At 41.0% G+C, this 12,270-nt stretch overlaps 1 protein-coding gene across 1 annotated transcript in view; it reads right to left on the reverse strand.

Moving 5' to 3' along the window:
- Nucleotides 1-12,175: 12,175 nt before the first annotated feature.
- Nucleotides 12,176-12,270, reverse strand: part of SLC9A7 (solute carrier family 9 member A7) — a 111,959-nt gene continuing 111,864 nt past the window's right edge. Inside the window, exon 18 of the mRNA XM_007958204.2 lies at nucleotides 12,176-12,265. Coding sequence (XP_007956395.2) covers nucleotides 12,176-12,265 — 90 coding nt within the window. The remainder of the gene's footprint in view (nucleotides 12,266-12,270) is intronic.

The raw sequence follows: 12,270 nt of genomic DNA on the forward strand, positions 1-12,270 counted from the left end.
GGATCCATATATATATATATGGATATTCTGGCAAAACTTGCCCTTTCTCAATCTTGCATCTGACTCGTCATACTTGGACCACTGGTTTTTGGTATGTGAGCCAGCAGCCTGCCATGTGATCTGCAGATTTTGGGATTTGCCAGCCCCTGCAACCACATGAGTCAGGAGAAGCCTCCAGTCTGATTCCTGACTCATAGATTTGGGACTTGCCAGCCTCCACAACTACTGTATGAGCTTCACTGATTTTGCTTCTCTAGAAAACCTAGTCTAAGACATTTGGTAACAGAATGATAAGGATGAGTTTTCTAATTGGTTCTCAAGTCTGCCTAGCCTTAAAGGCACTGATGACTTTGCCTTTATTAATGAAGAAGGCACTGCTACCCATGGTGTGATGTGGCAATGTGTGATCCACCAATGGATCAGATATTTGTGAGAGACAAGGCTCTGGGTGATTGCATATTTGATACTATTCTATAATTTTGTCAGAATGGGAAGTATGAGGAAGCTGATTGGTTGGTCCTACATTGCTAGACAAAGTGGTAAAAGGAAGAGGTGAGCTCAGTTCTTCAGTCACAGCTCAAGTGCTGCATACAAGACCTGAAAGTTGCCACTTGTAACCTAAGAGAAAGCCTTATTTCTTGTAGTAACAGCTGATATTGCTGGAAAATAAACCCAGAGTCATAAGCGTGGCTGAAGTACAGTGCCAATTGAATTCCCAACCTCAAATAGTGTCTGAAGTTAAAGTGAGAGCATTGATTGGGAAGAAATGGGATCCTGAAACTTGGGATAGGGAATATATGGGCAGATAATCAGGAAGCTGGGGACATTGATCCCTTAAATTGAATTGAATCACGCTTGCCAACAGAACCAGCCCTCTTGTTCCCATCTGAAGAGATTACTCCATCTTTGTCTTCTAAGCCACCTTCCACAGTAAACCATCATCCCTTCCACTCCTAACTGATGAGATTAACCCAGCTGTGCCTGAAGAGTCTTTGTCTGAGATATTGCCTGGGGCAGTGCTTGGGGTATTACCTGGGGCATCACCTGAGGCAGATCCCTCACAAGACAATGCTGAATGTCCCCAGGACCCACCTCCACCACTCATTTTTGCTTCTAGATGTATAATTAGACTTAAGTCCCAGTGACCCCCAAGAGGTGAAGTACAAAGTATGACCCAGGAGGAGGTACACTACACTCCAAAAAACTGCTTGATTTTTATAGTATGTACAAACAGAAACCTGGAGAATATGGATGGAAAGGGCTATTAAGGGTGTGGGATAATGGTACAAGGAACATAAAGTTGGATCAGTCTAAGCTCATTGATATGGGCCCACTAAGTATAGATTTCTTTATTCAGTGTTTCAGCTTGAGAGGTTAGAAAAGGATCTAATAGTTTATTTGGCTGATTCACTGAAGCATGAATTAAGCTATAGCCTACACTAAATCAAGTTGAAATGCCAGAACTGCCTTGGTATATTGTAGAAGAAGGTGTCCAACCAAACCAAAAATCAAACTCACTGCCGTCGCTTCCAACTCATAGCGACCCCTCCTCGGGTTTCCGAGATGGTATCTCTACGGAAGTAGATTGCCCAGTTGTCCTTCCAAGGAGTGGCTGGTGGGTTTGAACCACCAGCTTTCGGGTTAGCAGTAAAATGCATTAGGCACTACACCACCAAGTGTCCAAAGGCTTAGGGAAATTGGCATGTTAGAGTGGATTCATCAGGTTGGTTCCACAGACCCACCCATGAAGTGCTCAGAGGACATGCCTTTTTTACCACAATGGTGAGAAACAAATTTGTGAAGGGAGCTCCAGAATCTTTGAACACCACTGTGGTTGCTGTTTTCTGTAAGTCAGATTTGACAGTGGGAACTGCCCTAATTAAATTAAGACACCTAAGGCACTTGATGGGAGCTCTGGTAGCATAGTGCCTAAAGCAATTGACTGCTAACCAGAAGGCTGGCGGTTCAAACCCACCAGCCACTCCTCGGAAGGAAAGTTGGACAATCTACTTCTGTAGTGATGCTGCCTCGACAACCCAAGGAGGGGTCGCTATGAGTCAGGTCTGACTCAATGGCACATAACAACAACAAGGCATTTGACTGCTAACCAGAAGTTTGGCAGTTTAAACCCACCAGCCACTCCTTGGAAGGAAGGTTGGACAATCTACTTCCATAGTGATACCACCTCGGAAACCCAAGGAGGGGTCACTATGAGTCAGGTCTGACTTGACGGCACATAACAACAATAACTACAATGGGGATGATTGGTCCTTGTGGTGGTAGGGGACAAGTGGTGTCAGTAAATCAACAAAAACAAGGTGGGTGTAGTTACCATAATGGACCAAACCCACTGTTGGTGAGTCAATTCTAACTCATACTGACCCTACAGGACAGAGCATAACTGCCCCATAGGGTTTCCAAGGCTGTAAACTTTACAGAAGCAGACTGCCATATATTTCTCCCACAGAGCAGCTGGTGGGCTCAAACTGCTAACCTTTTGATTAGCAGCCAAGCACTTTAATCACTGTGCCACCAGAGCTCCTTACTGTAATGGACAGCAGAGTCTAAGCAGTAATCAGAAGCATCTGACTAGTATGGATTTAAGGTGTTGGCTACTTAGTCATGGTGTTCTAGGGGAACATAGATGGGAAATCTACTAAATATTTACTTGATCTATACAGGTGCAGTAATTCTGGGTCAAGTGAAGGGCAATCTAATGTGACTCACCAGAATAGAGTGTTGGCCCCTCAGTCAATTCCCACACTAGAGCCAGTTTACAGACCCACAATCCCTTGAATGAAGGGAAGGCCAGGTAACCTTGGGGAAGGACCCCACTACACTGCCAAAAATTTGTACTTTTACTCTTTCTCCCAGCCTTCTCCAAAGGGATTTATGGCCTTTTACAAGAGTGACTGTTCACTGGGGAAAAGAAAATTATTAGGCTTTTTGGGGATTACTGGACACTGGCTCTGAACTGACACTAATTCCAGAAAACATCAATGTGGCTCACCAGTCAGAGTAGGAATGTATGGAGGTCAGGTTATTAATGGAATCTTAGCTCAGGTCCATCTCACAGTGAGTCCAGCAGGTCCCTGAACTCATCCTGTAGTGATTTCCCCACTTCCAGAATGCATAATTGGAATAGAGACTCAGCAACTGTCAGAAACCCCCCACCTTGGATCTCTGACATGTGGAGTTAAGGCTATTATGGAAGGAAAAGCCAAGTGAAGCCATTGGAACTGCCACTACATAGGAAAATAGTAAACTAAAAGCAATACCTCATTCTTGAAAGGATTACAGAGATTACTGCCACCATCAATGACCTGAAGGATGCAGGGGTGTTGATTCCCACTGCATCACGATTCAACTTGCCTATTTGGCCTGTGAAAAAACATAGATCTTAGAGAAAGACAGTGGATTGTCATAAACTTAACAAGGTGGTGACTCCAATTTCAGTTGCTTTCCCAGATGTGGTTTGTTTGAGCAAATTAACACCTCCTGGTACCTGGTATGCAGCTATTGATTTGGCTAATGCCTTTTTCTCCATATCTGCTGTGAATGACCACCAGAAGCAGTGGTGGTCTTTCTTCATCTGGCAAGGCCAGCAGTACACCTTTTCTGTCCTACCTCAGGTATATCAACTTTCCAGGCTTATGTCAGAACTTAGTCTGCAGGGAATTTGATTGCCTTGACTGCTAACCAGAAGGTTGGCAGTTCAAACCTGCCAGCCACTCCATGGAAGGAAGATGGAGCAATCTACTTCCATAAAGATTTACTGCCTTGGAAATCCAATGGGGGTCACTATGAGTCAGAATCAACTCAATGACAGTGAGAGAGGGAGTTTTTCCTTTCACAATATGTTAGTTGTATCATGTTAGGCACAAGTATGACTTTATAATTGCCTTTATTTAGAGATTATATGTGGTTTAAAAGATGTATACAGTTGTCAAGGGGTGGAGTGTGATGGTTAAAGTTATTTGTCAATGTGGCTAGGCCATGATTCTCAATGATTCAGCAGATATGATGTAATAATCATTTATGAAGTGGTCTTTGGTGAGAAATCAGTTGAAAGGAGAGTTTTCTTGGGAGTATGGCCTGCATCCAGTATATATGGGTGTTCTGGCAAAGTTCATCCTCTCTCGATCCTGCATCTGACTCGTAATCCTCAGACCTCCTGTTCTTGGGATGTGAGCCAGCAGCCTGCCATCTGACCTGCAGATTTTTGGATTTGCTAGCTCCCATAGCACCATGAACCAGCAGCCTGCTGTCTGACTTGACAATTTTGGGTTCATCAGCAACCATGTGAGTCAGGAGAAGCCTTCAGCCTGATACCTTACTCACAAATTTGGGACTTAGCAGCCTTCGCAACTGTGTGAGCCATTCCTTGAAATAAATCTGTGTCTGTGGTTATGTATGTATATACACATGCACACACACACACACATTCACTAGTTTTGCTCCTCTAGAGAACCCAACCTAAGATACTTTGTTAGAAAGCAGCATTTATGATGAACTTTAACTGAAGGAGCTCTAGTGTTGTAGTGGTTATAGCATTCAGCTGCTAACCTAAAGGCTGGCAGTTCAAACTCACCAGTCACTCTACAGGAGCAATATGAGGCTGCCTGCTTCCATAAAGATTTACAGCCCTGGAAACTATGGGGCAAGACAGTTGTACTTTGTTCTAAGGGGTCATTATGAGTTAGAATCAACTTGGTGGCAGTGGGTTTGTTTTTTTTTGGTTTAACTGAATGGGGTCAGGTAGAAGCTAGTGTGCATACCAAGGAATACAAAGACTATGAAGGACACTGTATTGAGTTTGAGAATTTCTGGAATTATCCTCTAACAACCTAAGTATAAAGCTGAAATGTTACATCAACTTGCCTAAATCTTAGCAATTGGTGCAGCTAACATTTGGTGATGCTTTAGCAGGGTTCTACACTCAGAACCTTTTAAAGACTTGCAAGTCAGGAGAAATCACAGGCAGAGATCAGGTTTGAAATATTTATTTTAACCCTAAGGCACATTGTAAAAATCTCAAAAATCTGTTTTCATGGTTTTTAGACCCTCTTTTAAAACTGAATTTCTAAACAAAGTACAGGCATGTGAGTTAAACATTTACCTCAAGTAGACACACACCCTGGAGAGAACAATCATGGGAGAAGGAAGGGCTGCTTATCCACAGGGAGATAGCTCAGGGTGCAGAAGAGTATGAAGGGATGGACACTGGGAGGAGGTAACTATGGGGAGGAAGTGGGAGGGGAGCTGCTGCATTGTAAATTTTGGTCAATGACATGAGACAATGTATATGTGAACTGCTGTGTGAAAAGTGAATTTACTCTGTAAATCTTCACCCAAATCCTAATAAAAAAAAAACAAAACTGAATTTCTTCATCTAAATCAGGAATCAGCAAATCTTTCTCTTTAAAGGGCCAGATAGTAAATATAGGCGTCATTGGCTTTATGGTCTGTCTCAACTCCTCAAAACTCTGCTGTCATCACAGCATGAAAGCAGTCACAGACATAAGGAAATGAATGAGCATGGTGTAGTCCAATAAAACTTTATTTACAAAAACAGGAGATGGGCTAAATTTGGCCCATGGGAGGGAGGTTGCCAATCCTTGGTCTAAAATGAAGCTGAATAGCTCCTACCTAGAAAAGAACCTTTTAGTAAAGGGAGAAAAATGAAAATAAAAGACTAGGAATGAGATCATACTTCTAGTGACAGACGATACTTTTTTAAAACACAGAACGAGATTAGCTCAGCCAGTTAATCTTTTTATTTTTAGTTTTAAAAAAGAAAGAAAGCTTTGAGAAAAATTTGTTAAATATCAGTAAAGTGCAGGATAACGTGAATAGCTTTAACAATATTGTCTAAACATATACACAAAGGCAAACATTAAGTAAAATGATAGGGAGAGATACCACTTTGGGGGCCTAACTACAGTTTTCCTTATTGCACAGAAAAGTTGCTGATAACTCCAGATTTTCACAGTTCTAACATACTTTAATGTTGAAATTTTTGAAAACCACCCATTTGTTGCTGCTGAATGGAAGGAGACAACAAAATTCTCCCCAATTACAGTATGTAAGCACTCTATAAAAGTTCCCCAGAAGATCATATCATCCCATGTTAAATTCATCCAATTCTATTTTTAAAGATTGCTTTTCAGCTACTAAATGAATCCTGGTAGACTTCTCATTTACTAAATCGTTCTAATAGACATAATAAACCTTCCTAAGTAAGAAGTATAAGGTGTATTTTCTGTAAAAATAAATAGTTAACCTAGGAGGAGCTGACTCTACCATGAAGTCATACTTAGAGTGAGTGGTTTTCAGTGGTAAATGCCACATCCAACATCCACAGACTTAGCCCCCAACACAACTGAAAATCATCCCTCTACTTCTCCAAAGCTCCCAAATGGAATAACCACAACAAAGGTCAGCTCCCAAACATCCATGCAATGAGTGAGTCCACCACCCAGGAGCACTTGTATCCTTAACTCTTTGTAAGTACTTTAGACAGCAGCTGTTGAATTCTTCATGCTACTTAAAAGTCGTCTTCTATTCAAGTCCTTCAAGATATACAGTACCAGATAATTTTCCACTGGCTCAGAGTCTATTTGACTATGATGTTTGGCAATTCTGTTAATTCGTGTTACAAAGTGGCCATCAGAATAAGAAAGTGACTTCCCTTGTGTGCTCTTGTGTCTGCTTCAGACTTTTTGAGAAGGCACAAGAGAAGGCAGACCTTCCTTCTCCTTATCTCCCTTCTGTGGGTGCAGTTTTCTCTCTGCTCATGTAGCAGAAAACCGGCTGCCTGTTTATTCCATCTGGGCCCTGGTTATAGCGTACCCTGCTTACAAAAATAAAACTACATCAAAAACTTTGGTTTTGCTCTTTACGATTTTGGCTAGCACTGAGTGAAAAAACAAGATGTGTTCATCAAAATCTTTGCCTATGAAAATTGGAACTGGAAAAAATGGTTTATTTCTAGGTCTTGTTTTGAAAGACTGTCAACAAATCTACTTGATTTTCCTAGTTAGACAACTAGCAGTGGTTCCTAAAGTATTTCTCCATATATTGTTCTTACTAGGTTTTATAAAGGGGGAAGGTATTTTTATGTATCAAAGTGGTAAAAGCAACATTCAGATGGGTTATTCCTAAAATCTAACTCTTGGCTACTAGATACATTCAGCTTACTATATTCAACAATGGCAAGCCAGATTCTTATTTATAAAACAACATAAAAGATCAGAACTCAATAATACCTGTCTAATGGATTTGACAGACTGACTTCTGTACTAAGAATCAATGTCAAAAAGCAGGCATGAAACTTGTTAAGTAAGTCCTCCACTTCTGAAGTGGAATAAGAAGTCATACTTATTAAATCGGCAAGCTGACTTTCCAATACCCCTCATAATTCCAGATTGCATTTTACAACAGAAGATTGGCTTTCTGATACACCTTTTAGAACTCACAATGGAGACCAAGGTAGGTTTCCACGTGGATGATTTTCACCTCTAATGAGTAGCTTAATTGCCCCACTGCTAGCCTTCCCTAAGTGTATCAGTGATGTTTCTACAGTTGGAAGTCACTTGTTCACATTAAATATCTGAGAAGAGTACATTAGCTTCCACTAAGGACAAAGAAGAGTAGAGATGTGATGGAGGACGGATGGTGCACAGAGCAGACCTCTACTTTGGAAGGAACTGTAATTCTTTGCCCTAGTTGAGATGTTCATGGATGGGTGAGAGAATGTTTTTTACATTTTCTAAACAGATGTCTTTTGTCAGCCAAAGAACAGAAGACATTTTAGGGTCTAGAGAACACAGCCCTAAGAGTTCCTTGCTGTTTGCTAGATGAAATGTTTGATGTCACAGTGTGATTTTTGGCTTCAAGGCATCAATGCTTATTTGTCTGGGTACCCCAGTAAATACCATGGATGGTCAGTCCATTTAATCATGTATGCCCTTCCTGTACTTGTTTCCTAGGAAGAAATGCACCCTTATATAAATTCCAAATTTCCTTTTCTAGAAGAAGTTTGTTTCCTTATAATCCCCAAAAAGAGTATTAAAAGGAATGACAGGAATTTTGGTATTCCCTCTCTAAGTGCTATACAAAAGTTTGCATCTTCCTAATTACCTGCTTCTGACACTGACACCGCCAGAGGTGCTACCATATGACAGTAAAGCAATAAGGACCTTCCACTTAACATGAGACCTCTTCTCTGGTAGTAAATGGGCCCACCCTTTATTCTGAGGAATCTAACAGAGCTTTAAGTATGGGGACAAGTGGAGTCTGAAGAGAGCCTTTGACTACAAGGGAACTATTAATTTAATACCAGATTAAATTGAAAAGATAGCTTCCTGGAAACCTTCATATTTTATTAGTCAATAGCTCAGTTAAAATAAAACCTTTTTTCCCACAAATGGGAACAAAGATGACAGGTTTTAAATTCTCCTTGTACATAATTATCACCCTTCTCTACCCTTCATATTCTAAGGTTTTAAAACATGATCTTTTTGGTTGTGCTTCATGGAGTATGTCCTTCACAGCTGTCCAGTCTGTATCACTGATCAACACAATTTGTCCCACATGACTAACAAGTTTAAAAATCCCTAGCTTAGTAGGCCTTTCCTTTAAATAAGATTTCAAATAGAGTCCACTGCAAGCTCTTGACTAAAGGTTCTCAACCCTGGCTGCCCATGAAAACCCCCTGAGGTTCCAGAACCAAGTATGTCTGTCCAGGCCCCACCCTAAACCTACTGAATTAGAATCTCTGGCAGTAGGCCCTTGCTTGGTATTTTGAAGAAAAAAAAAATGGCCAGAGTTAAGAACCTCTGTTCTGGAACAGTAGACTGATGAACTGCTTGCCTGCCATCTTCCCTTCTCCCCAACTCAGAACAAATATGTTCATAAGGGGACTTTTTTTACTCTCAGAAAAGTAACTTTTCAATTAAGCTGAATGTACCATTACTCACCAGTTTCAATCTGACTTTATATGAGACTAGCAGCAGGTAGTTTGCCTTGAGTTAAATGGCTTTTGGGCTACGTGGCTCCCAACTTGTCTCCAGCTTGGGCATAATGCTTCTAGAGTTGGAACCATCTTGACAAATGGACTCATCTTCCCAGAACCCCTTGAAAGGTCAGGATTATGCTCCACATCTTACAAACAGAAAAATTAGAACTACTGGTCAAAGCGACTTACCCTGATCCACTGAATAAAGGACTCAATCAAATAACAATAATCCTAGCTAAGTTTTTCTCATACAAAATATCTATTTACTTATATTGAAGCATGGGTCATAATAAAACATTTGCAGTGAAGACTGTGAGACACTCTGGGGTAAAACACAACAATCTGCGGATTGACCTAAGATTAGGATGGGAAACACTGGTTATTTTTCCTTCTTATGTGGATAATTTCTTATAATTTGCTGGAAGTTTCCTAGAAAACTCAAATGACAACAAAACCTTGAGGTTAGTGGAGATAAGAGTCAACTACTCTCTCCTCTCCCTCAACTAAAAGAAAAAAAGAAAGCAAGCCCTGACCTTTCAGGTTTATATGGCGTAACTGATCACTACCGAGATCACTCTAAACCAAAAAACTGAACAAACAAAAAGCTTACTGCCATCGAGTCGATTCCGACTCATAGTGACCCCCTTTGGGTTTCCAAGGCAGTAAATCTTTACAGAAGTAGGTTGCCCTGTCTTCCTTCCTTCTCTACTAAATAAAAACTCCTGGGCTGGAACAAATCCATCTGTCTCCAACCTTATGTTAACCCGGCAGCTATTGTCTACAGCTTGAAAACCCATTGCCAGTGAGTCGACTCCAACTCCTCCTAGCAACCCTACAGGACAAAGCGGAACTGCTCCATAGGGTTTCTTAGGCTGGCTGTAATCTTTATGGGAGCAGATTGCCCAGTCTTTTCTCTTGTGGAGTGGCTTGTTGTTGTTATGTGCTGTCGAGTCAGACCCGACTCATAGTGACCCCTCCTTGGGTTTCTGAGGCAGTATCACTACAGAAGTAGATTGTCCAACCTTCCTTCCAAGGAGTGGCTGGTGGATTTGAACCACCAGCCTTCTGGTTAGCAGTCAAGTGCCTTAGGCACTATGCTATCAGAGCTCCCTGTGGAGTGGCTAGCGGGTTCAAATCACCAACTTTTGGTTAACAGCTGAGAGCTTAGCGACTGCGCCACCAGGGTACCTTTCTGCAGCCTGAGACCACAACATCATAACCTCTCTTCCAGGGGCTAAGAAAACTGTTTCCCTGGCTGTGGGTCACAGATTTTCTTAACTCTTTCATTAGCCTAGGTAGCCCTGAGGTCTCATGGGGTTAAGTACTTTGTTTAGCTTTATTCAAATTTATAAAGCCCAAGGACAATCATAAAATCAAAAGGGACTTTATATTTGATAGAAAGGAAACAGGACAACCTGATACAAAAGTCATTCAATTATATAATATTGAACCATTTGAAATTGTTGCTTCCATTTTTCAAAATTAATTGGGTAGCAACACTTTCAGTGTGGCTCAGCCGAATTTTTTCTTCTTGGTTTGCACAAAACTATATAGCGCAAAGCAATGTCTTATTTAAAAATTAACCATTAAAATTAATTAAGAAGATCAAATGTCTGCTTTCATTATGGGTGTGCTTGATTGGGGCACTGTTTTGTCTACCATAAGAAGAAGAATGACTGCATGTTATGGAACATTTTTTTAAAAACTGGGTTGCCAAAAGTGCTAGTACTGAAGCAGAGAGACATGGGGAAAAACAAACTTTTCCAAGAATTCTCAGTATTTCACCTGCTACAGGTAAGGGCAAGAAGAATAGCGTTACCCTGCAATAACCCTAACTACAAAACTCAAATTCCAACTATCCCCAGTCCTTAAGCTGATGCAAGCCTCCCCACATACCAAGGAAATTACCCTTCTCAACATGGCACTTAGTAGTGTGAAGACACTTGGACTCTTAAAAGTATTTTCCTCAGAGTACCCAAAATTCTCACTGTTAAAAATACTGAATTTTCAATCGATTCCCCTCTGATTCCTCACATGTTCACCAAAATCTCATACAATGATCAGCTCAAATTCTGGAATTCTACCCAGTCTTCAGAATACTACCTATTTTACATTCTCTTTGCAGTTAATATTTTTGCAGTGAGATTTCTTTCTCGCCTATAAATATGAGCCTTTTGCCTCTCAGGTTTCTTGTTGTCTTCCCTTCGCCAGAATAAAGCATCCCACAATTCTGGTGTGATTTCTAAATCCACAGTAGAGATCTTAGTCCTATTAAATCATTTCCCTCTCATACCCTCAGGGCAAAGTTCAGGTATCAGGATAGTGAGTTCGTATGGTGGCCCTCAAGAGTTGAATTATTTTTACAGTGTTATCAACAGCAGTTTCCAAATATCTCCTGTCCTCGGATTAAAAAAAAAAAAAAAAACAGTGTAATACTTTTGCCTTTGGTTTTAAATATTTCAATAACTACTTCTATATGGAGATTTCTAGAGAAGAAACTTTTTTCCCCTGTGTTGAATTGTTCACGGATATATTTTGCAGTCTTCAGTCTAGAGAAAACACAGGTAGCATAAAAGTCAGGAAACCTGATAATGATGTTGCAGTCCTGCAGCCTTTATCTCTGAAGCCTCCATGAAAATCGCTTTTTTTTTTTTTTTTTGTTTTCTACCCCATTTAACACTAGCTTCCCATAATCCTTGGCAGTCCAACCTCAATTGCCTTCCTTTTTAATCTTTATTCTGGTCTGTTCTCTCCTAACTTCCCCTCCTAGAGCCAAAGCTAGACTGGCACTGCTGTGTATTAATATGAAGCCTCTCATGGGAGGAATCTCCAACACCTGCCTCCCTTTGTTCAGATACTGCAGGAGAATGAATTAAGAGACCATTGAAGCATGCTTTTTTTTGTTTGTTTGTTTAACTCTGAAATTGTGCACTACTAGGTGAAAAAGTGGAAAGAGGTCTGCACTTGTCTTGATTTAGAAACACTTTAGCCCCACCATCTGTATCTTGGGTTAAATTTTAAGTGTTAAGATATCTCCAGACCCCACTAAAATACCTTAAGTTCAGTTCTGTTAATACCCCACCCCACACTGGGGCCTGTGGCCATCCTCACCCCGCCAGTGGGCCTACCCCATCACTTCAGGGGCTGGGGGGGAAGTCATGCATTATCCTCCAGAGGAAACACCAGGCGGGTTCCACGACTTGAAACCTTTTGGTCCTCCACTCCCAGGTCTTGTTCCAGCATTTCCTCAG

This window comes from Orycteropus afer, unplaced genomic scaffold (genome assembly GCF_000298275.1).
Source record: "Orycteropus afer afer isolate SDZICR_OR568_19922 unplaced genomic scaffold, OryAfe1.0 scaffold00874, whole genome shotgun sequence".
Taxonomy (NCBI): domain Eukaryota; kingdom Metazoa; phylum Chordata; class Mammalia; order Tubulidentata; family Orycteropodidae; genus Orycteropus; species Orycteropus afer.